At 49.1% G+C, this 26,189-nt stretch overlaps 1 protein-coding gene across 1 annotated transcript in view; it reads right to left on the reverse strand.

Moving 5' to 3' along the window:
- DNAH9 (dynein axonemal heavy chain 9) overlaps positions 1 to 26,189 on the reverse strand; it is a 228,924-nt gene that overhangs the window by 27,451 nt on the left and 175,284 nt on the right. The window contains exons 61-62 of the mRNA XM_074160192.1: positions 23,956 to 24,104; positions 19,135 to 19,262 (exon numbers count right to left, since the gene is read on the reverse strand). Coding sequence (XP_074016293.1) covers positions 19,135 to 19,262; positions 23,956 to 24,104 — 277 coding nt within the window. The remainder of the gene's footprint in view (positions 1 to 19,134; positions 19,263 to 23,955; positions 24,105 to 26,189) is intronic.

A 26,189-nucleotide genomic window follows, 5' to 3' on the forward strand; every position in this document is an offset into this window, starting at 1 on the left:
ACCGCTCAGGGAAGAGATCTTGGAGTCCTCACCGTTATAGCCTGCATATAACAGTTCAGTGCTTAGCAATGTGAAACCAATCAAATGTCAGCAAAGGAACAGAGAATAAAGCTGCAAACATGTATTACGTCGCTCCATAAATCCATGGTGGGCCTTCCTCTCGAAAACAATGCCCAGTTCTTGCTTCTCTACCCCCAAAAGGATACAGCTTCCACACAGGGAGGCACTGAATTGGTATGGGCCCCCCAGTTTGGAGAGAGGAGATCGGGGCGGGGGGGGATGGTGAAGAAGAAGAATGGGGAGATGAACAGAGCTGGCTGCCAAAAGAGCACATGGAAATACATTTTCATACGATGCATCACTAAACTGTCAATTCATTGGCTCAGGGTTTTGTGGAAGATGAGAGAATCACAGAATGAAACTGAGCTTAGACTCGTGGAGAGAAACATCCCTGCACACTGTCACTGCTGATGTCCCCTTTGCCTTCCCCCCGGCAGGGAGCCAGGCTTGCAGCGCCTGGGGCTGCCCCATAGACTGATGCCCCGCAGGAACATCAAGGGAGCTCCCTCACGAGAACAGGGAAACCCTCTGCTGGCTCTTCAGTTGGAGGTTTCAGGTGCCTCTCGTGGGCAGATCCCATGGACAGATCCCAGCCAGGACTGGTGAGGAGGAGGAACAGTTGTAGGAAAGGGAAAACTGAGGTTCTGTCCTGGTTTCACACGGGAAAGTGTTTCTCTTTCTAGTGATTGCTGTGAAGGAATGTCAGTAACACCCATTGGGTTCAGCTGTTGCTAAGCGATGTTTACATTATTCAAGGACAGCTTTTTCCAGCTTCCCATAGAAGAACAGACAGAAGAATGGAATGGCCCATGAAATATTCCATACCATAGACCTCGTGCTCGGGATGTAAATGGGAGTTTGCCAGGGGGTGGGAATCCACTGTCACTGCTCGGGAAGGTGCCAATTCACTGGGCAGTGAGTGTGACCCATGTCATTACTGTTATTGTTGTTATTATTAGTGTTATTTTGCCTTTTCTGATATTGTTCTATTAAACTGTCTTTATCTCAACCCATGAGTTTTTTTCCTTTCCCCTCCTTTCCTCCCTCTTCTACCATGTTGGGGAGAGAGTGGCTGTGGGGGGGGGTGTCAAACCCCAGCAGGTCCTTCAGGCGTGGGGTGGGAGGGCACGGGGGCTGCTCTCGCAGACCGCTGGAGGGACGGGTCAGCACTCAGAGATGGACTGAGAAGCAGGAAGGACCCAATGGTGACACATCTCTGCAGAGGAGCTGGGTGGCCTCAGGAGAGAAGAGACTACAAACTGTCACATCCAGAAACGGCCCCCTTTGCACATCAGGGACCATCCTTGCATGTTGTCATGTCCTTGCCAAGTCCTGGGTGCACAAATCAGTGTTCCTGCTCCTTTTGTAGAGGGATCCTGTTAAGGATCAGTATGTTTACCTTCAGTATCTCAACTATACTTTTTTTGTATCTATTTATCTCTGTCGTTATCATGGTGAAGGCTGCCTTCTAGATTCCTAACAGTGACAGCAATGTATGTAGAGCTGAGTCTTGGCTCTGCAAGCGATGCCACCCAGCCTTTACCAGCAGCTGGACTCGCAGGCACTCGTACCTCCTTCTGAGGGTACCTCCTTCCGAGAGCACCCCTCTCCGACTCAGGTGTCACAAGGCAAGAGCTCTGGTCCCTTCTGGGTCGCACAAGCAAGACTTCAGCACAAGTTGTCTTCACAACGGCTTTGTGCCTCTGGATCTGCACCAGTTCTCACGGGTAGGGGACATGGTCAGGTCTGAGCACAGATGTCTGTGCCTGAACTAGACATCCCACCAAAGAGCCATGGAGAAAGTCATCTTATCCTGAAAGAGATGTGTGCCATAGCCCCGATGGATCACCCTGGTGACGGCCTGGAGAAGGGGGCAGCGGTGACTGGGGCAGAGGGAGCTGTGTCCATTGCAGGCAGCCCAAGTTAAAGGGGGTGAGTGGTGCTTCCAGAAGCAGGAGATACATTACTCTCACCTTCAGGAGCATCAGAAAATAACACAGCAAGTGCAACTGCCTTTTCAAACTGTAATGTCTTTTAAAAATGCAGACAACCATTTCCATTTTCTTACCCTCTATGGACCTGGGTACAGAGTGTCCCAAAAACTCAGGAAAAGCTCTTGTGCTTCTGTCTCCTTGCCCACGACCTCTGTGTCACAGATGTAAATACCACCTTTTCTGCTGGTTGGTAACTTCAATATTGCCCTCTTCCACACAAGATTTTATGGGGCTGTCTTCATGCTCTAGGTTGAATGAATTGCTAGAAGTCTCCTGCCAGAGGCCAAGCCTCCATCTCTGAGACAGCAGCTGCTTCAGAAACTCGAGTCAAGAGAATTACTGTCTGAGGAAGCCATGGACACCTTGCACCCTCCAGTCCTGTTGCCCCAAATCTGATTCACATGGCTGGGAACAACATTTCTTATTTAGAACTGAATAAATCCAGTCTCCTTCCCTGAAAGGATTTAGGGTTGTGCTCACAACCCATGGGTGAAACGAAATTTGGGGTGTGGGTGGAGACAGGAGGAGATGCCTGAGCAAAGGACTCACATTCTGGGGAAGGGTTGCTCTGTCGTTAACAGTGACCATGTGAAGAGCAGCAGAGAAAATGCAATTATATCTGAGTGCTAATGCACCAGTACTTGCCGGATGCATTTAGGATTTCAAGAGATGAGGTGATCCCCAGGGTCCAGGCAACCAACTCTCTCTAAAACTCCAATAATGAAGTGGGAGTGGACTGAAACCTGTTTCATAGAGCCACAGAGATTTAGCAGCACAGGGAAAGAGCTCAACAGAATAGCAAGAGAAAAATTGTGCATTAAGTATCAGTTTAATCATAGACTAAATACCTGACCTTAAGTATTTTCATCTTAATTGGTAGTTTCTTCCTACATCTGCTTTTGTGGCGTTAGATGGATGAAAAATAATTGCTTTCGCTTGTGTTGACATGACACCAATGATCATTATTTCTCGGTATCGCTGCCTTCTAACAGCCGACTTAGCGAATATTTCTAATCTAATGATAATTGAGTGCATTTACATACTATCCTTTTCCGATAGAAGGGATGGAAAAGAGGAACATGTGCAGCAAAACATGGGTTGGTACTAACGATTCATTACTTGATCAAATGAATATGTCTGCAAAAAAGAGACGGAGGTGGTGTGGAGGGGATTCACAGGTTTGAAGGAAACTTTGCAAATTAATTCTCAGCAGTCAGATAATAAAACTTGACAGCATATGACTAATGACTACAGATGAGGTCATAATAACTGAATGTTATGTCAATTATCACTAACGACACAACACAGACAACGCTGCATTAACACCAACCACAGCTGAGCTCCATGTTCACCGAGGAACCACCTCCTCTCACTTGCTTTGAAACCTGCCTCCCACCACCTTCATGGGCTACCTCTAGACGTTACTCAGGGTGAAGAGGGGATAATCCATCCTGCTCACCTTCCTTTGGCTCAGGGCTTCATGCACTCCCTGTATGATCTCCCTAAACCACACTGGACACTCACACAGCGCCAGTTTTATGTCCTCCTCCTTCTGTAAGACCCCCTGAAGACCTTTACCCAGGACAAAGCAAGGTAATTCATTTCTTTATTACATTTTTTCTTAGCCAGATTTCGAAGTCTGTGAAAGAGCTGCTGTGGAAGGGCAAAAGACACCCCCATAGCACGCGTGGTTTTTCACAGCCCATGCCTAGGTCAGTGCTGCAGGCAGAAACAGGCAACGGGCTCAAAGCCATTTCCTTGCTTTATGAATGAAGGGTGGGGGCCAAATCCTGCTAAAAAGCAAACTGCTGAAAAGAAGGCAAAAAATAAATTCTGCACCATCATCCCATGCACCCTGCCCCTGACCAGAGCAGCCTGCCCTGTGTCGCTTCCCCGCTCTGCGACATGGAGCAGGAGTGAGCGAGGGTCTGCGGCAGGAGCTGGGCTGGGGGCACGTGCCGGAACGTGGGAGCACCAGAGGCTTTTGTTTGGGAGTTCACTTCCAAGCACCTCTCTGTGTTTGTACTTCACAAGGCAGAACATATATCACAGGATGCAAGTGTTGCTATGGTAACCATCAGAAATAGCAGCACACATATATATAAACCAGCGCACACTCCACAACGCGCTCCCTGGGCTGATAGCGACTGGAGACCCTTCACATCTCCGAAAGCTGCTCTCTCCTTCTCGCCTTATCACAAATCACTCGTGGAGCGATGAGAATTAGTTGTTTTTACAAAGTCTCATTCTCTTGCGAGATGCTCTGAGAAAAATAATCGCTGCTTTTACAGTAAATGTGAGAGCCGGGCTTTACGGTCCAAAGACAGCCCAACACTTCAACACTGCATCGTCTTGGGGTATAAAAAAGCAGAGGGAGGGGGCACTGCAGAGATTCTCTTCCCTTGGCCATGCTCACTGTCAATGGCAGTGTGGGGGTTCAGCACATGAGAAGATGCCACACACGCTCAGGAACAACTCCACAAAAATCCCAGACTGGCAGGGGTTGGCAGGGACCTCTGGAGACCACCCAGTCCAACCCCCTGCCAGAGCAGGTCCACCCAGAGCAGGTCGCACAGGAACGTGTCCAGGTGGGTTTGAATGTCTCCAGAGAAGGAGACTCCACCGCCTCTCTGGGCAGCCTCTTCCAGGGCTCTGCCACCCTCACAGGAAAGAAGATTTTCCTTGTGTTGAGATAGAATTGCCTGTGTTCCAGTTTGTGCCCGTCACCGGACACCACTGAGAAGAGTCTGGTCCTATCCTCCCGACACCCACCCTTTAGATTTTGCTCAGCATTGATGAGATCCTCTCTGCTCTTCTCCAGCTGAACAGCCCCAGGGCCCTCAGCCTTTCTCAGCAGAGAGACGCTCCAGTCCTTTGACCACCCTCCCACAGCCAGCCCTGTCACCATGTGAACACTGCAGGACTCAGAGATCAAAAAGGATGAGCACAGACTCTACCACCAACCCCTGCTCGTACATCTAAGAGACCAAGCTATTTCTGAGCACTGAGCTTGCTGGTGCTCGATGTGGAGAGAGGCAGTCTCAGAGCTCTGGGAGCACCAGGGAAGTTTTACCCCGTCTCCAGCCCGTGCTTTCCCCGAGTTGAGAAATGATGGCAGCAACTTCCCGAGGGTGCCCCACTCGGCAGGCAGTGAGGGCTCCATCCCATTCTCACCTACAGGAAGTGCTTGGGTTTCAGCAGTAGCACCCTGAGGCTCTTTGAGACTCCACGGTCCCACGTGACAATGAAGAACAGGTTTGATCCTTGAATATCTCCAGAGAAGGAGACTCCACACCCTCCCTGGGCAGCCTCTTCCAGGGCTCTGCCACCCTCACAGGAAAGAATATTTTTCCTCACGTTGAGATGGAATTTCCCATGTCAGTACTATCTGATCCCTCCCTGAGGCCCTCAACCCTCATGGAGCCTCTCCACGCACAATCGGGGGGAGAATTACAGCACGTATGAGCAAGTGCAATTAATTTGCTGTCCGTCAGCCTCACCTCTGAACATGGTGCCTATTCCTCTTGTGTTCCTGAGCCCTGTGAAGTTCCCCATCATCTCACTTGGGCTGGGCCAAACTCAGCAGCTCTGTCACCTACAGTGTCACCTCCTGCTCCCCACCTCAGCCACTGAGAGCATGACAGCACCACTCTGCCTTTTGCTGTATTAAAAACTACAGATCTGTGCCTATCATCTCTCTGTGGCTGTGTCTCCTCCCCAATTTGCAGTGTGATTTCACCAGTACAGGCACAGGAGCAGCACTGGTCAAGCTACAGAGGTACTGGTGACACTGAGCAGAGTCAGTACAAGCATCAGGGGGTGCTTTACACCTCTCCGAGCACTCAGGATCTTGGCTGGGCCACCACTGGCCCTATACTAACTAAACCTGTGCTGTAGCAACTTCACTGCTCTCAGGACTTGTATGTACCCACATCTGCTGCGGTGCCTTCTCTAAAAGAGAACCCAGCCCTAGAAGTTGAGCAAAAATAAGCTTTTCTACGACCCTTTCAGTGGTCAAGGTACACGGAAGGCAGATGCAAATGGAGAAAGGGCACAGAAGACAAAACCCAAAGAGGGCTGGTCTGAAATCTCCACAGCACTTCCAGCATATCAGCAAGCATCTCATTGTTTGTATGACGTTTTTTGGCATTAAGTACAATATATTTCACACGTTCTTTTAGCACAGACATGACTTAATGTTGATGATAGTAAATGAAACGTGCTTAGGACTATTCCTGGTTAATTTGTTCACAATTGTCCCTTCCTACACTACTGACCTGTTTTACGCTCCAAAATACAATGGGTAATATATGAGATGTCTGTTGGAGTGATCCTTGGCCTCTCCTCACTCCTGACCTGTCAAGGAGAGAGCCAGACCTCTTCATCCAACAGCAGGAGCCGAATCTGTGCTGACAATGAGACAGGACAGACAGCTGAGGTCCAGCCCCCAAACGTCTCCTGGCAGCGTTTAACTGACAGGAACGGACATTGCCTCGGGACGATGGCAGAGAGGAAGGAAAAATTCAGGTGCAAAGACAAATACAAGAAAAGCATAAATGGGGACTGAATGAGTGAATAGAGCACGATGAGGTTCTAATGAGAGGCTGGTGGGACCCAGAAGAAAGAGAAGGTCAGCTGGACTCAGCGGTCCCTGGTCAGACAGGAGAGGGCATTCAGGGGAAGATGATGGCATGATGTTGCCTCTTCTGAAGAGGGGCACTGAAACCCTTTCCGCAATGGCAACTGCTGCCTTAGGTCTCTCTCTGGCATCTTCTTTCTTTTGACCCAATATGACAACAGAAAAACGGGCACCACATGGATCCACTTGTATTTATACAGAATCTGACACAATCTAAGGCTTAAGAAAGCATTTGAGTTCGTACTCATTTCTTCTCCAACCAGTCCAGTGCTTCACCCTTTGCTTGAACACCACAGTCCAGAGCTGGGATCTGGACCTCAGCCCAAACGCAGCCATCAGTGGAATGGGAAACTGCTGGGATTTGTCAGGCCAGAGAGCAAATGAGCATGAACCACAGAAAATACGGAGTAACCTCAACTCCCCCAAGTTTTAAAGACAATGTTGGAGCTTAACTTACCAAGTTACACTTCATAAGATAGAAAGGTAGGTAGTGATGAGCAGGTGAAATGCACAGCAAAGGACAATTGCTTGACTAATCTCAAGAAAAGGAGGAACTCTATTACATTTGTGTTTTAACCCAAAATACGTCCTGAGACAGAGGTTTCCAGGACAGTTGTACAACAAAACTGGGACTGCAGTAGTTACAACGGTATTGAAAGCCCAGCAGAAACTTATCCCATCCCAGATCAATATTTGGATTACTTGCTGGTCTGTAAGTGGATTTGCAATTGGAAAAACTTGGGAATGGCTGTTGTGACATGAGGCAGGAAGGAAAACAGCCATCTGAAATCCAGTACCTTTCTCCATCAGAGTATTTGTCCAAAAATCATGAAAGAGAACTGGAGGTGGGGTTCCTATAGCTAGGAACAAAAAGATACTGTGGCTGGAAGGAAAATTAGTCTCTTCTTTACTGAAGCAGAGGCTTAGTGCCAAATGCTTACGTGTGCCTCAAATGGACAATGTATCTCATACAGGACAATAGATCTCTTTAGCTTGTAGCGAGGACTGGTTGTGGAGTGCGCAGAAAAAGGCTCCATTGTATTTACGATGCTGTAAAAAGGGCTCTGCCAATGTCTGGATCTCACACAGTTTTGCTCCAGGAGCTCACTGTTATTCAATTTAGTACATGAACCTCACTCAGTGAAGCAGCAACCTATGAAAATGGAAAGATGCTCAAGAATTAAATTAACTTGATCGCAAAGAGAGGGAAGTGACATTTTGGCTAATGGATGAAGACTACAGTTAAATTGGGAATATCTAATGTCTGAACTTTTCCCTGCATCAGTTCATTCAGACGTACATCTGTAAACATGCAAACAAAATTCACTGTTTCTTTGCTATTAGGCTGATAAACATCATTTGGTGATTGTGATGGTCACTGCTTTAGCAAAAAGCTTTCAAGTTGGTGCAGAGGGGGAAACCGAGCAGACACAGCAGATGGCAGCTCAGAGCTTAGTGCTCCCTGACGTGCAAAGCTCTTTCCTCCCTACTCAAGGGAGACATGTCAGAGAAACCATACTCATGGTTAACTTGATGGTGGGAAAGCAGAGATCACAGAATCACAGAGACACTTCTGGGGATTTTCTAAGCTTGAAGCAGCGTCAGGTAGAGCAGGTTGCTCAGGACCATGCTCAGCTGGGTTTTGGATATCTCCAAAGATGGAGACTCCACAAGCTCTCTGGGCAACTTCCTCCAGTGTTTGACCACTCACACAGTAAAAAAGACTGTACTTACACTTAAATTGAGTTTCCCGAATGTCAAGTTGTCCCCATCTCCCCTTCTCCTGTCACTAGACACCACTGAGAAGAGTCTAGTCTTTATTCCCTACCATCAAATGTTGATTATTGATAAAATCCCCAAGTCATCTCTTCGTGAGGCTGAACAGTCCCCAGCGCTGCACCCAGAGCGCCAGATGTGTCTCACCAGGGCTGAGCAGTGTGAAGGACCACCTCCCTGACCTAATGCAACCCAGGGCACCGGTGACCTCCTTTGCTGTGAGAACACTCTGCTGGCTCACGTTCAGCTTGCTGGGCACTGGGAGTCCCAGGTCTTTTTCCTGCAAATCTGCTTTCCAGGCAGCGGGCTCCCAGCGTGCACTGTTGCATCGGGTTATTCCTCCTCACGTGCAGCACTTGGCTTTTCTTTTTATTGGATATCATAAAGTAGGGCAACAAGGATGATTCAAGGATTGGAGCATCTCCCTTATGAAGAAAGGCTGAGAGAGCTGGGACTCTTTAGCCTGGAGAAGAGAAGGCTGAGGGGAGACCTTATCAATGCTTATAAGTATCTGAAGGGTGGGTTGAAGGAGGAGGGAGCCAGGCTCTTTTCAGTGGCTGCCAGTGACAGGACGAGGGGCAACGGGCACAAGTTGGAACATAGGAGGTTCCACTCAAATATGAGAAGAAACTTCTTTCTGGTGAGGGTGGAAGAGCCCTGGAACAGGCTGCCCAGGGAGGGTGTGGAGTCCCCTTCTTTGGAGATTTTCAAGACCCGCCTGGATGCAGTCCTGAGTAACATGCTCTGACGTGCTCTGGGCAATCCTGCTTCGGCAGGGGAGTTGGACTAGATGATCTTTATGGTCCCTTCCAACTCTAAAAATTCAGTGAAATTCAGTGAAGTTCCTGCCAGACCAGCTCTCCAGCCTGTCCATGTCCCAACGGGGCAGAACACCCATCCATCAAACAATTCTCAACACTTTTACACTATCTGCAAACTCGTCCCATAATCCAAGTCATTAACAAAGGTGTTTAACAGTACAGGACCCGGTACCAGCTCCTGGGGTATACCTCCAGAGAATGGCCTCCAGCTGGTCTTCATGCTGATGATGAACCATTCTTGAGCTTAGAGGAAGTGATCCCTGAATATCAATGAGCTCTCCTGGATGCCTCTTATTTGCAGGACCATGTCCCACAGGATTCTTCTAAGCAGATCCGTGAAATGGCCAAAGTCTGCTCTCCTGAAATCCAGGCTTGTGATCTTCCTTTTCCTTTTTGCTTTGTTTCCTCCTCTCAGGATCCTAAACTCCATCATCTCATGGTCACTGCAGCCAAGGCTGCTCCTGACCTAGACATCGTCAACCAGTTTCCCTTGTTTGTGCACATCAGGTCCAGCAAACAACACCCTCTCGTCACCTGTGCCAGGACTTTATCACCAATGCACTCCAGAAACCTTCTGGGTTGCCTGTTCCCTGCTGTGTTATCCCACCAGCAGATATGAGGGTGGTTGAAGCCCCGCCGTGAGGAGCATGGCCTGTGAAAGTGAGGCTCCCTTCAGCTGTCTGAACGCAGACTCATCTGCTTCCTCCTCCTGATCAGTGGTGTGTAGCAGAAACCCCCTACAACCTCAGCCAGATTGATCTGCCAACTAATCCTGACCCAAAGGCTCTCAGCTGGCTCCTCTGCCATCCCCAGGCAGAGACCCAGGCACCCCTGCTGCTCTATGTGCATGGAGCACTCAGTCACGTGAGTGAGCTATCCCATGTGAGCTATTTCATGGGAGGTGTTCCATGTGAGCTATCTCACCTGAGCTATCCCAGGTGAGCTATTCCATATGAGCTACCCCACGAGCTATCCCATGTGAGCTATCCCACCTGAGCTATTCCATGTGATCTATCTCTGTGAGCTATCCCACCTGAGCTATTTCTGTGAGATATTCCATATGAGCTATCCCACTTGAGCTATCCCAGGTGAGTTATTCCATATGAGCTACCCCACGAGCTATCCCCTGTGAGCTAACCCACCTGAGCTATCCCACCAAGCTATCCCACCTGAGCTATCCCATGTGAGTTACCCCATGTGAGCTATCCCACGAGCTATTCCCTGTGAAGTAACCCACCTGAGTTATCCCACGTGAGCTATCCCATGTGAGGTATTCCTGTGAGCTATTCCATATGAGCTACCCCATGTGAGATATCCCATGTGAGCTCGTATATCAGTGGTATGTGAGCACACCTCTGGGATCCCAAGGAGACTGTAGTCCTACAACACACGCAGAGCTGTAATTCCTCCCGTTTGCTCCCCACACTGCCTGTGAGATGCTGAAGCTGCTCTGGGTGCAGCTGGATGTGACCCCTCCCAAGGCAGACAGGACTGTGTGAGCAGACAGGCTCTCCACAGGGACACACTAAGCAGGAGATTTCCCCCACCACCACCCAGGCTTCAGCTGTCAGAACATTTATGGGCTCGGTTGGTTCCTACTGCTTCCTACAGTGTGCCCCGGAGAGAAAACAGAAGATCCTTCACATGAACTCCCACACTGGTATTACCTATTTTCATTCAGTTAAAGCAGCAGACACTTTGAGGTGAAGTGCCTACAAAATCAGGACAGGAAATAAGATATAACATCCAAGACCCCACCCACAACTTTGCTAAACAACCTCTGAAAAACATTTAGGGCTTTGGCACCACAGCCTGGGGGAGGCTGTGCTGGACCCTCACTGCTCTGCCAACCAAACGTTTTCCACTTCCAGTTCATTCCTGCTGTTTTCATTGCAGGAATGTCTCCGACCTGAAGCAGTTCTTTTTCTCTTTGCTGTTAGTCCTGAGCACACGTCCTTGCACTGGTCTATTCCACTGCATCCCATTTCAACAACTCCAGACCTACAGGCTGCTCCCATCTTCCCGCATCACATTTCCATCTTCTTCTCTATCAACGACAGCTCTCTTAGTAACTTGTCAGTGCAAACCCATTAACGCATACTCAGTTTTTTAAGCCAACGTCATGTCTAAAGTGAGACTGGCCCCAGGACTGTTCCCCAGGAGTTCCACGAGCAACATTCAGCTTCTGCCGCTTCCTAACACATCCCTGTGTGGCGCCATCTCTGCAGCCCCCATCAATTAGAGCTGCTGCGTTGCCTCTAAAATTTCCCTTACCTTCACAGTGCAAAGTATCCAATAGACTCGATCCATCTTTAGCAAAATCTTATTGCAATTGATATGTTTACCTACAATTGTTTACTTATTCTGTCCTTGAAAGTTTGTTCTGAAACTTCGCGTGCTCTTCAGTTTGCTCCAATAATTTCCCACTGTTTTAAATACAGATACTAAAGAATCTGTTAATTGCTAGTCAGATGGCACCCTCTCATTTGACAGATTCATTACAAAGACTTGCAATGGACTTGAAGTTTCTTCTACCAGAGTTTTAATATTCTGGGATATGGATTATCTGGCCCTCTGAGCTGAGCACATCATGCTCTTTGATCTGATTTTCCTCCTATTTTTAATAAATCTTGTTTTCAAGAAAAGTTCGTTTGTGGGGGTGTTTCAAACAGCCAGCCCTCAAGGACAGCACATCTTTCAACCTTGGAAGAGAGCCGGCACTGAGACTCTCCCAGCCAAAATACTCCAGGAAGGGACCAGGGAATCCCAATGAGCAATTTGGGAAGATGCTGTCACTGGAATGGCGCAGCCCTGTCTGCGGGGCCTGCTGGCAGCAGGATTCATCTTCCAACACAGCTGCACAATGGGAGGTGAGAGATTACTCAACTCTATGTGGGGGTTTTTACACAAGGTGGAAATATCTTCATCATAGAAAGTTTCCATCCAATGTCAGCTGCAGAGGACAGAGCTGCACCCCTAGACCATCTCCTGGCTGTGGGACCTGCCTGCTTCCTACCCCCAAAGCTACAGAACTTGCCATGAACAACAAACTGGCAATTAGCTCTATCTCCATTTTAAAACTGAATGCTACCCCTTCCAACGGATGGAAGGCCGTGGAGACAAAGGTGGTGCCTGGGGTGAAACTCTACATGTTTGCAACACCAAGCTCCTACAGCCCTGTGCTCCCCCACCATCCTGTCTGAGGATAACATCCTAGTTTGGACAAATGGACTGAGAGCAGCCCTAAGGAGAATGGACCTGGGGATGTTAGTGGGTGAGAAGCTCAACATGAGCTGGCAACATGTGCTGGCAGCCCCAAAAAGCCCCCCACATCGTGGGCTGCATCCCCAGCAGCGCGGCCAGCAGGGCGAGGGGGGGGATTCTGCCCCTCTGCTCCGCTCTGGGGAGACCCACCTGCAGTGCTGCCTCCAGCTCTGGGGCCACCAACATCAGAAGGACAGGGACCTGTTGGAGCGGGGCCAGAGGAGGCCACGGAGATGCTGGGAGGGCTGGAGCCCCTCTGCTGGGAGGACAGGCTGAGAGAGTTGGGGGGGTTCAGCCTGGAGAAGAGAAGGCTCCACAGAGACCTTCAAGCCCCTTCCAGTCCCTCAAGGGGCTCCAGGAGAGCTGGGGAGGGACTCTGGATCAGGGAGGGGAGCCATAGGACGAGGGGGAAGGGTTTGACACTGAAAGAGGGGAGATTGAGATGAGATGTGGGGAAGAACTTCTTTGCTGTGAGGGTGGTGAGAGCCTGGCCCAGGTTGCCCAGAGAAGCTGTGGCTGCCACATCCCTGGAGGGGTTCAAGGCCAGGTTGGAGGGGGCTTGGAGCAACCTGGTCTGGTGGGAGGTGTCCCTGTGAAATGAACTACTTTCCATCAGCCAAACACTGTAATGTAACTCCATCTCACAGCTTGGAAAAGAAAAGAAGAAAGTTTGTTTGCTCGGAGCAAAAGGAACATAGAGCATTTGACAACTCCTGAAAAGGAAATCTGTTTTCTTATTTAAAAACCCATAGAGTATCCCACAGCCTGTGACTTGACAGAACCTGCATTTCTCCCAAGCTTATCAATGAGAATAGAAAAACTATTAATTTTTTTCTTCTAACGAGATAAAAACATTAAGGTGGGGGGACGAGCTACTAACATGTGCCTTTGTTTCCACTTGCATTTCTTCTGGTGTTTTTTGCGGACTTTCAGAGTGCCAAAGCAGTGGGATTGCATATTTGACAAAACCTGCAATAAAAGAAACTTCCGGTTCTTCGCTTTGTCTCAGTTTCTCTCTCATGGAAGTGAAAACCGTTTGAACTGTTTTTAACAGCCCCTCGGGGGTGCCCTGCCCAGAGCCCAAGCCTTTGCAGGTGCTGCCTGCTGGGGACCAGCAGAGAGCTATGGCCCCTGCAGAGCACAACAAAGCTGGCCACGAGGTCTCTGGCACATCTTTTTTTAGGCAGAAGATGTCAATTTGTCAAAGCTGAACCCTACATGCCAAGGGCTGGGTCCTGTAACGTCCTTTTTTTCTGTTTCCATTTTCTCTTCTTTAAGACATGCTGGAATAGTCACTCTGCACTGATATTTGCAGCATAAAAAAAAAAAAATATATATATAAATTGCTGTTTTCTCCCCCAAAAAACCTTTTTGTTAAGAAATCGAATTTAATGAGGGCAAAAATAGAGATTAAAAAAATCAAAATGAAAAAGTACCAAAATACAAGAAACACTGAGTGCCACAGAAGGTGGCATCTGGTCACGTAGGAGCTGTGAGTCCTGGGGGTGTTTAGTGCCCCCAACTCCTACTCATGGGACTTCAACTCTGTCAGGACCGGGGTCTGTCAACAGCCACGCACCTTCCTCGGGGTCCCTCTCCCATTGTACAGACACGGCTGCTGTCACCCAGTCTGAACACACCTAAAAACTGCTCTCACAGCTTCAGTACCCACGTTTTCTGCTGCTTCCATCTTGTGATGACCAGTCAACCTTTCAGCCAGGGATGGGGCAGCAGCATCATAACCCCTGTGATCAGTTCTACAGGGAGATGCTGATGAGGGTCACCACATTAACGAGCATTGAATTGTCCTGCTCTGTCAGCTGCGTTACAGCCACCACCAAGCATTTGTGCAGCCTTGTCCTTAAATCTTCTAGAGACTGTGGACAGCTCGGGTACAAAAAGGGCTTACCATGGAGGCAGGTCCAAATCTACCTGGCAACAAAAAGGGTCTTGAGAAAAATGTGTTTTTGTGACAATACAAAAATCTAAATCTATGTAGAACTTTCCTCGGTCTTTCAAGACATTGTTTCACTGTTGTCCTACCTCCGCAGCAGACCCCTCTCCACCAGTTGTTGCTAACACTCCAATCTACATTTGACAGATGACGTTGGAAGCTCAATGCCAAGTGGTTCGATGGAGCACCCACCGGAAGGGAAAGTATCAGACCTACATTCTGTGCCCTTATCACCACCAGAAAAATCTGGTTTAAAACCCTCCAAACCTATGGCTGCTTCTAAGAAGAGCCAGAGCCTGACCCTGATATCACATGGATTTTTGTGGCGCTCAAAGCTCAGCCTCAGTTCTTCAGTGCCAACAGTTTAGAAAAGAGCAGCTGCTGGGCTTGTGCTGGGGGTTGTCTCTGCAGCCCTCAAGCAACAAGTTCTCCTTCACACAACTGCACTTTTGCCATAAGGGGCTCCTCTTTTGCAGTTGGACCATTGTATTTGTAGAGTACAATTTTTTTTCCATGGACTTCATTCTCTCACCATCTGTGTCACCAGACAGTACCAGTGTGGACACCGTGATGGCCAGGGGCAGGAGCTCAGCAGAGCTGAAGCTACAAGACAGGTACAAGCTGATGCCAGAGGACCAGGACGCTGCACTGGTCAGGATCTGCCACTGCAAGAGTGATTTTCTTTCCACAGGAATGAATGATTGGGTGGCTTTCTGTTGTTGTCTCTTAAAAAATCAGTCATTCCTGAAAATCTCAATTTTCAGAGTGAGCTGAAAAACTTTCAGGTTCCCAGGGGAGATGTGGATGCTGTTTGGTTTGCCTCCTACGAGGTCAGCAGGCAGCACGGGCTGGTCAGCACAGCTGAGAAGGAACTGGTCCAGGGACAGCAGCCCTTCCTGACACAACAGTCATCCTGCTTCTGTAATCCGTTAAGGACTTCCCAACTGCTTCAATAACCCTTAACAACCAATCCCCCCAAACCTAATTCCCCAACTTGTTATTGCTCGAAGTACTTGACTATCGTTATTTCTGCTTCCAATCAAGGACCAGTAATGAACTACATGAGTAAGAGCCACCTACATGATCATATCAAGTGTTTGTCATGGAGAACGTGTGTATGAGTTGGTATCAGGACAGCAAATTCAGTGGGGAAGGGGAGCTCTGCTCCATGGGAGCTGAGGAGATGTTCAGTGGACAGCACGCCACAAAAGTGAACCTTACAGGTGCTTTTTTGTCTGTACAAAAGCAAATGAGAAATCTGAGTATAAGTGTCCTCTGGGTGAGATACAGCCTCCAAACACTCAGTTTGATTAACCTGGGTAAAACCACCCCGACTGCCTCTTGAGATCTGCTCTGTCCTCTCCTTTGTTATTAATCCAATGATCCCCAAATGCTGGGACACGTCTGTTAATCGAGATCACAGAATCACAGAATCACCATGATTGGAAGGGACCTTTGAGATCACCGAGTCCAACCACACACACACACAAAAACCCAACCCAACAATCTCGGGCACTAGAGCATGCCCTGAAGTGCCACGTCTACACATTTCTTAAACACCTCCAGAGATGGCGACTCCACCACCTCCCTGGGCAGGCTGTTCCAGGGCCTGACCACCCTCTCAGTAAAGTAATTCTTCCCAATATCTAATCTAATCCTCCCCTGCCCCAACTTCAGACCATTTCCTCTGGTCCTGTCATTATACCCTTGGGAGAAGAGGCCAACACCCATCTCTCTACACCCTCCTTTCAGGGAGTTGTAGAGGGCAATGAGGTCTCCCCTCAGCCTCCTCTTCTCCAAACTAAACATGTGCAGAGATGTCTGTGTCATTCCAGATCCTGTGCAACTGATCTACAAACACTCCAGAAACCGTTTACAAGGTATTTGTCATCAAGAGCCTTGAAGAAAAGATCCTTGACAAATAAACTACTACATGGAAATTATTTGCTGTGATCCACCTGTGGCTGAAACGACAGGAGAATCCTTTGTGGGACTCTTACCCACTGAGTCCCACTGCAGTGAGTTTGGACCCTGATTTTACCAGTATTTGGAGGGGTCAGAGTTTCAGTCTTGTGAAAAGCAGTTTGTCCAGAAGGTGATTTCATTTCGGGTGGATGTCCACTGACCACAAGTCAGTGGGAGTCTTGTCTGACAATGCAGGGGACACGTCTCGCCCCTCAGGCTGCTCTTTCTCATTTTACGTGAAGTTCCAGCTCTTGGAAACAGATGGGAACACAAAGTGAGATACAGAGACAGGTTCTGGAGCTAAGCAGCATGGCCAATCTGGGTGACAATTAAGTTCCATTACTTTGTCGTCACTCCACATGTAACCGAGACACCACATGCAGGAACTGGAGAGAAAGGGCACTGCCTGCCCTCAAACGCCCACTGGATTGATTGATGCCAAGAAAGCCAACGGCATCCTGGCTTCTATTAGAAATAGTGTGACCAGCAGAAGCAGGGATGTGATTGTCCCCCTGTACTCAGCACTGGTGAGGCCACACCTGGAGTACTGTGTCCAGTTTTGGGCACCTCAATCCAAGAGAGATATCGAGGTGCTGGAGCGGGTACAGAGGAGGGCAACGAAGCTGGTGAAGGGCCTGGAGCATAAATCGTACGAAGAATGATTGAGGGAGCTGGGACTGTTTAGTATGAGGAAGAGGAGGCTGAGGGGAGACCTCATCACTCTACAACTACTTGAAAGGACATCGTAGAGAGGTTGGTGCTGGGCTCTTCTCACAGGTAATTAGTGACAGAACAAGAGGGAATGGCTTCAAGCTGCAACAGGGTAGGTTTAGACTGGACATCAGGAAACAATTCTTCACAGAAAGAGTGGTCAGACACTGGAACAGGCTGCCCAGGGAGGGGGTTGAGTCACCATCCCTGAATGTGTTTAAGAGTCGTTTAGATGTGGTGTTGGGGGATATGGTGTAGGGGAGAACTTTGTAGAGTGGGGATGATGGTTGGACTCGATGATCCCAGGGGTCTTTTCCAACCTGAATGATTCTATGATTCTATGGATGTTTCCAAGTCTGCCCTGAGAGTGAAGTGCCACCAAAGCCCGATTCCAGCTCCTGGTAGGGCCCTCCCTGCCTGGATTGCTCAGGTCTATGACTATCAAAACCAAGCTCTGATCTCTGTGCTGAATCAGTCTTGCCTGTATTGCTTTATTCCAAACCAAGCACAATGCAGAACTAGAATATTTACAAGTACAGAGTTTTATCAGTTTTGTGAACACAACAGAAAGTCCCAGATGACTGACTGGCCCTGAGGAGACCCAGCACTGGCCCAGGCAGCCTGTCCTCATGGCCACTGCTGGGACTGCTGAGTTTGCCCCATGCAGTTTGCATTAAAGCCTGTTCACGGCCGGCTGAATTAAGCTGCTCTCTAAGCTTGTGGGGGTATTTGCTCTGTGCCCCCAGAGATAGTCACACTTGGCAGACGCTGCTGGAAAACCGGTTACCCCAACCACCCAAATCGCTCTTTCATAGAAATCTAATTTCTGCAGCTCTTCTGATTTAACCTTCAGTGTCTGCTGAGACCTCTTACCGATTGCTCTGACCACCAGAGAAGATGTGAACGGATGAAACAAAGATACTTCAGGCCCACAATACTCATCTGCTGGCACCACAGCGACAGGCACGGAAGCTGCCACGGCCAACAGATCCTTTGCAGGATCTAACCATCATTGCAGGATGTAGCCATCATTGTAGAAAAGAACCCTTCGCTTTGCATTACTGAATGGAATATGTCTCAAAAAGCTGCATTTTTTCTTCTTCACCACCTCAAACGCAGATGACAGCATTGCAGCCATCGGAACTAAAAGCTCTTGAAAAGCTTAGAGGGAGATTGCAAAAAAGGCAAAAATTAAGATCAAAATATCAATGGCATTTAACTGAAATCCAACATCAGGCCTGTAGGCTCAGATCAGGACTCAATGCTTTGTCTTAATCTAATTCTTATCCAAACAATTCAGTGATAATAAACATTTATAAAATCCCCATCGAGGAAATCCGAGAGGTTCCCGAGACCTGCAGCGAGTGCTGGCACCACTGGCTGTGTATCGGCAAAGCCGAGCGCTCGCTGGGAAAGTGGCTCCAGAGAGCACTTGACAGAGACAGAGCTCCCTTCGCACCCTAAAAGACTCTGAAACATTTTGCCGAGTTGTGATAAGAGCTTCAAACATTCCCCTGCTTTGGGATGCACAAAGGGATCGGCACGGCTGCAGACAGCCCCTGCCTCTCCTACAGCAGCGTGCACGTCTCTTGGCTCAGTTAAATACATGGTAAGTTTTGAGCAGCGGTAAGAGAATGAGTCGAACAGCTCTTAAGAGCTCTTTAGTTATTCATGAAGCAAATATAAGCACGGGAAAGCGTAGCACAACCTTCCCTCAGAGCACTCCCTACAACTACACACCCTACCGAAGGCTCAACGAGCAAGAAAACCAAACCACTAACGCCCAATAACAGCAATAACAACAGCAAGAACCAGAAGGTGGCTGCTCTGGACACACAGGTGACGCCTTGTCCCATCTCCCAGCAGATGAGGATGACAGACAGCCCTTGCTCTGGTGACCAGCAGCAAGTGACCCGAGAGAGGAGCGGGATGTCACCAAGGACACCGTACCTGAAGGATGACCCAGTGACCCTCCTTCGCAGCCAGATCCAGAGCTCGTTCAGCAACTACCTCTTGACCTTGTCCGAGGGAAACATTGTGGAGATTCCTGTTGTTAAACGTATAACCAAGTTTCTTCCCTAAAAGAACAAAAAAGAGCGATGTTCAGCACTTTTCCCCGGAAGGGCGCAGAGCAGCTGAGCTCAGGAGGCAGAGTTCAGTCTTATCAAAAACCCTCACAGAAGAGCTATCGCACTTCTTATAACGGTTATCTTGTCTCTCGCACACTCCTTGCCAAAGCACTGAAAACAGCAGCGGCTTCTCCCAAACTACTTTTAATTACAGAGCGGCATCCACACAAAGGTACATTCTTACAAAGTGCCTCTTGTTTAAAGAACATTATTCCCCTGCAACCTTGTGTAATAACATATTTTACAGTGATAGGAAATTAAAATCATTTCCTGCTGATTAAATAGGCTTTGAACAAGACATGGTTGGGTTGGGAAACGCACCCTGCAGTGCATGCCAGAACCAGCAGTAAGGTTAGGAACCCATTCAGTTTTGAGGTGGGATGCTGTGCTCCCCCACGCCCCCAACCCGACCTGTATTATCCCCTGGTCTAACCCTGCCCGAGGGGTAACCACCCATGCGGGTCATCATGGTCATGGTGGTACAATCGTGATGGTGGCATCCGGCTCAGAAGTGGTTTTGAGGAGACAGATAAGACCACAATAGTCAAGGGCCAACTTGAGCAATGTATCCACCCCACCACCACACTGGAAGAGGTCCATGTGCAAATGTAACTACAGGTCAGTCGTCTCCCCCACGTGAACAGGGACCAGCCCCAGAGCCCGCCGAGCTCTCCTGCAGGGCAGGGGCTGCACACCGGGACATCCCCTTGAGCAGGGACACTGCTCAAGGTCACTGATTCAGATTCAGAGATTCCTTGCCCCAACACATCCTCTGTAAATGGTCTATAGCATGCTAAACTTTGAAATCAGAGCTAAGCAATATATAGGATTGATTGTGCATATACGGTCCTTTAGACAGAAACCACTGACCAAACATGGCCAGAAGGTCGAGGGAGGGGATTCTACTCCTCTGCTCCGCTCTGGGGAGACCCCACCTGGAGCACTGTGTCCACCTCTGGAGTCCTCAGCACAGGAAGGACTTGGACCTGTTGGAGTGGGGCCAGAGGAGGCCACGGAGATGCAGCGAGGGCTGGAGCCCCTCTGCTGTGAGGACAGGCTGAGAGAGTTGGGGGGGTTCAGCCTGGAGAAGAGAAGGCTCCGGGGAGACCTTAGAGCCCCTTCCAGTCCCTCAAGGGGCTCCAGGAGAGATGGGGAGGGACTCTGGATCAGGGAGGGGAGCCATAGGACGAGGGGGAAGGGTTTGACACTGAAAGAGGGGAGATTAAGATGAGATCTGGGGAAGAACTTCTTTGCTGTGAGGGTGGTGAGAGCCTGGCCCAGGTTGCCCAGAGAAGCTGTGGCTGCCCCATCCCTGGAGGGGTTCAAGGCCAGGTTGGAGGGGGCTTGGAGCAACCTGGTCTGGTGGGAGGTGTCCCTGCCCATGGCAGGGGGTGGCACTGGATGGTCCTTAAGGGCCCTTCCAACCCAAACCATTCTATGATTCTAAGTTCGGGACTAGGATTGGATCCAGCCTCACCCAGACTCCTCCGGGACAGGGTTTAGAGAGCCAGGGGGTCCTTTCTGAACGTTGCCCAATGGGAAGGTCTCCCTGACAGTTCTGTCTGACCCTGATCTCTGTGCAGTAAATAACCCAAAGCCTTGCCATCAAATCTTGTGAAAGCACTGCAAAATTTAAAAAACCAAACTGTGTTAAATTCCTATTTTATATCAGTAAATGTATCACCGCTTCTCCCTACAAGTGAAGTGCATCGCTCGTTGTGTGACAGGAGGCAGCTGGAATGAAATCTTCCTGAGCTCCTGTGGTCTTGACCAAGGCCTCCCAGGTTTCTTGGATGGAGACACCAGTCAGCCCTCCAGATTCCTCATGGATCATCATGGGCTTTGGCAGGTGTGGAGCTGCCTCTGGGAGCACCTTGATGCATGTGGGAAGGCCCATGCCCGATGGACTGCAGCAGAGCCCGTGGAAAGGGGTGCTCCAGGAGCCACTGTAGACCACCTCCTGCAGTCCCTTCCATGGCCCCCTGTGCATGGTGCAGGGCAGGAACCCCAGATCTCATGTCATTTACTGTCCTGCTCTGGAGGAAGGATAGCAGCTATTGAGCGTTTCTTCATTTAGTCTGTGACACTCCTTCAGATTCCTCTGATTGCTCTTTAGCATTCCAGTGCCTCAGATCCTTTAAGTGACCATGGCTAAAAGATCCCCTGTGCTGTTTTCTGAATCTCTGCCATCCAAAGACAGAGGACACCAGTTGCTACTCATTTTGCAGGAGAAGTAACTGCCTGCAGCAAGCGCTCTCTGCTGTGTGCTCCTCAGGTGAGCACCAATTTGCGCTGCTGGAGGGAAGGAGCCCAAGAAACATCCACCCTGGCTCCACACATCATGGTAGGCTGCATTCGGCTCAGCTGGGGGGTCAGGACACGTGAGCCCACATGCTGATCCCTTGGGGTTGCCCACACTTATCTCTGCAGGCACATTTGGTGCACCCTTAATTCCTGATTTCTGCTAAAAGCAGGCAAGTTTTATAGTAAAACAAGGACACAATTTCTCTTGCAAGACTTAGGATTCAGGTCTTGGTGCAAGAGTGGTAACAGATGGCCAGAAGTAAAACAAACATCCAAAACTTTTCCAGTTGCTCGAGCTCTCTGCTTAGCCTTACTATGGCATCTCCCTGGGACACAGCTCCCCCCACACTGGGGACTTTCCAGTTCTCTTTCTCACCATCTCTGCTGGTGCCAGCTTTGACCACTGCAGATCTCCTCCTCAGCCTCCAAGAGCCACCCTGTCAAGAAGGGACCGGGCACATTTACCAAAGGCAGGGCGCTACCTTGAACCAGGTGATTAATAATAAAATTAATAACTGTTATTATTTCCACTTCACGGAGAGGACCAGGACCACAGAGGGACACACAGCGGGTCCGCGTTGATGGCCTCACCAGAGATCATGCCAGCCTTCCTCCTTCCTCGGAGAGGAGAGGGGATGGTGTGGCAGCCCCATGGAGGTGGGGAAGCTTTCCCAGCCCAGCAGGGTTTGCTGCAGGGTCCTCCCCACGCTGCCACGGAAAGGTCCCAGGAGTGGGCAGCACCTGGAAGAAGCTATCTTCCATCCACAGGAATCATGTATTGCACTTTAATAAAACCTAATGAAGGGTAGAGAAAATATTGAGTAATGAATCCAGTCCAAACCCCAGCGAGGGAGGCTTTAAGGCCAGTGCAGCCGCACTGAAGCAATGGCTTTATTTCATTAGAGTTTTTTCAGTTTTACGTGCTGTAACTTTTCTGGCTGACTAGCCCCAGGTGCTCAACTACACTCATCTTTACAATTCCAATTAAACCATTCATGGCTGGATTTTAGTGCTTCATTTCCCATACAAGAAGATAACACAGTGAGAGACAGGACATCGACGTGGCTCCAAAGGGAGCTGCCTCCTCAGGGGGATGCCTTTCAATTCACAACAATGAGACCTGGTATCAGGGCAGAAGGAGCACGAAACACAACGCAAAGCCCAGGAACTCCCCAAATGGAGAGCTCCATCTGGGCTGTGGCTCAGACTGGACTTTAACATCTCTGAAAGCTGCTTGTGGGTAAACACTGACTCAAATATTATTTTGGGATGACCCAGAAGGTGCGTCATAGAGAGGAAAAGAAATACAGAGGTCTGTGTTCTTCCAGCACTCGCCTGGACGATGGCTTAGCTCCGTGGTACTGGTTTCTCTGCTGATGTTTAGTCTGCAGATCTGTCTGCTAAAAACCAGCCAGCAGCTCTACTGTGGTCTGATATGGAATTCACACAGTTTAAATATACTCTGCTCCCCACTGTGGGGAGCATTGGGGCTTCATCACAAGCCACGGCCTTGGAGACATGTGGAGTGCATGGCTGGAGACGGAGAGGAGACATCTGATGAGCAGAACGGCAACCTGAAGCAGCCCTAAGGCATTACCCGAAGGCATCTGACCCCCCTGCTGTACCAGTCTCTAAAGAAGTGACAGCAGTTACCGCTGTTTAACACTCAGAAATGACCCCATTTCCAGACCTTCTGTAATTGCCATGTTCAGGCTGAAAATGGTAATTCTTCCACGCAGGAGCTGAGACCCAGAGCAAATCCTGCACGTCGGCAGCTGCAGAGCAGAGGCACCGACTGCAGCAGCCCATCCACAGCAGAAATCACTGCCTTCTCCCACACCGCACCTCAGAGAGGCCCCTCCGGCTTTGAAACCAGCCGCCAGCACTAGGTCTGACCATCCATACCACAATCAACTCGGGAAGGATGGGATTAAGAACTGGAAACTCTGCCGCTCACCAGCAGACTGGTATAGGGAGCTATTGTTTATTTTTAGCTATCTGACAGCGTATTAGATACCTCTGACGTAAATTATAGGTTGTGTACAAGACCAACCCAGAAATTGTTGCAGTGTGAACCACACTGGGAATCCAGGCAATGCAGGAGAGAGACGAGTTTAAATTAAACTTTAGATGAAAATCCAAAAACCTTTAAGAAAAAAAGGGAAAAAAAACCCCAAAACCCAATCACATCCTCTCACAATTATCTATTTTTAACAGATTACTCCATTATCTACAAAGAGATGAGGGAAAAAAACCAGAACAAGAATGTCATGCCAAGATAATTATGCGGGAGATAAAAAGCAGTGCTGTGGTTTGCCTAGAAACATGATTTATTTACCTTGTTTCTCCACATCCTTCAGTGGGTCGACTCCCGGGGACAGGATAAAAAACATGGGGGTTGCAGGTCCTGATTCCTCAAAGGTTGTTGCAAAATCCAGGGATCTCCCTACCACATATTTACTGCCAAGCTTTTCTTCTACGAAATCTCTGCCAGAAAGAAAAAAAAAGTTTTGCCAGTCTACCGTCGTTCAGAAAAGAAAGATTCCCCTGCAAATAATCGATTAATTAGTTTTGATTTTGCTGTTTCGAACAAATTATAAACGAAAAGACTGGGCACAAAGTAATTTGAGAGAGGATGTGCAGGCTGGGCTTCTGGAGTTGTCACTCAGCAGCAATGCTTGGCACTTTTTACAGGGGCAAAACACTGTACTCAGAAATTCAAGACAAGTACCAGCTTGATTCTGACAAAGGCATCTCAGGAGAGCAGAAATAGTTAAGTTAATGTATAGAAAACTGCCGTGTACTTTGTAATCCATACAGCCTTTGAGGGGGAACAGCATTCCTTTAGATTTATCACCAAAAGTCACAAAAAGTCCAGATGATTTACAAAATTACTTTGTTCTGAAAAGATAAAAGGGAAGAGCTCCAAGAATATCCAGCACGTGTAGCTCAGCCTCTGCCTGAGAGGAACAAGGAAAAATACAACAGAGTGAAAACCAGGGGAAAATTCAGCTCCAGAGCAGCTGCCTGAGCAGAACAGCACACGGAGAAGGTCCGGGCTGAATCTCCCCAGGGAGAGCTTCCAAAATCACTGCTTTAGAGAAAGGGGATACAATGAACATTGATTCAAAGGTAGGGGTGGTACATTCAAACCCCAAAAACCCACAGTTACTCTTCCAGGGGAGATTATAGTCTTCCAGACTCAGGCTTTTGAAAACCTCAGTACCATGGGGAAGAAAAACATGGGCCAGTTTTTACCTGGTAGATGATACCAAAATCAGGCAGCCAAATTCTTTCTAAGAGAGCTGAGAATCTCCTTCAAGGACTAGTGAAAGACAGTTGGAATAGAAACGCCTAAGGGATTGCAAAAGAAAAAGCTTCCACTTTGTTTGGTTCCTCTTTCAAGTAGATTTTCCTGTTCTAGGTCAAGATTTGCTAAAGAGCTGCTGCAAAGCTTCAGTCCACAAAATGTAAAAAAGTCCTTTAGATACAAGGTCACAACATTCTTGTTTTACACCGAGTCTCGCCTCTATGAAATGATGCCTTGGAGATTCAGAAACATGACGACTGAGACTTGGAGACTTTGGAACAGACCACATGTGAAGGGCTGCCCTCAGAGACAGGGCTGGAAGAGCACCTGCACGTGGTGTCTTTCAAGCAAGGCATTCCCAGGGGTGCCTCACAGGATAAGCAGTAGGGTTTGAGAAACGGTGCCAGAATAAAAAGCAAAAATACCCTGCAAGACAAATGACTGCCTTACAGCTTTCCTAGGTTATGTGAAGCCGCAGTTGCCTAAGATCCTTTATCTGGGCCTGTGTGAACCTCAGGAAATTCAACCAAGTCAAGTGCCAGGTCCTGCACCTGTGTCAGGGCAATCCCAGGCACAAATCCAGGCTGGGCGGAGAATGGATTGAGAGCAGCCCTGAGGAGAAGGACTTGGGGGTGTTGGTGGGTGAGAAGCTCAACATGAGCCGACAACATGTGCTGGCAGCCCAGAAACCCCCCGTAGCCTGGGCTGCATCCCCAGCAGCGTGGCCAGCAGGGCGAGGGGGGGGATTCTGCCCCTCTGCTCCGCTCTGGGGAGACACCCTGCAGTGCTGCCTCCAGCTCTGGGGCCACCAACAGCAGAAGGACAGGGACCTGTTGGAGTGGGGCCAGAGGAGGCCACGGAGATGCAGCGAGGGCTGGAGCCCCTCTGCTGTGAGGACAGGCTGAGAGAGCTGGGGGGGTTCAGCCTGGAGAAGAGAAGGCTCCGGGGAGACCTTAGAGCCCCTTCCAGTCCCTCAAGGGGCTCCAGGAGAGATGGGGAGGGACTCTGGATCAGGGAGGGGAGCCATAGGACGAGGGGGAACAGTTTTAAACTGAAAGAGGGGAGATTGAGCTGAGATCTGGGGAAGAACTTCTTTGCTGTGAGGATGGTGAGAGCCTGGCCCAGGTTGCCCAGAGAAGCTGTGGCTGCCCCATCCCTGGAGGGGTTCAAGGCCAGGTTGGAGGGGGCTTGGAGCAACCTTTGTCTGGTGGGAGGTGTCCCTGCCCAGGGCAGGGGGTTGGAGCTGGATGATCTTTAAGGTC

Source organism: Numenius arquata, chromosome 17 (assembly GCF_964106895.1).
Source record: "Numenius arquata chromosome 17, bNumArq3.hap1.1, whole genome shotgun sequence".
Taxonomy (NCBI): Eukaryota; Metazoa; Chordata; class Aves; order Charadriiformes; family Scolopacidae; genus Numenius; species Numenius arquata.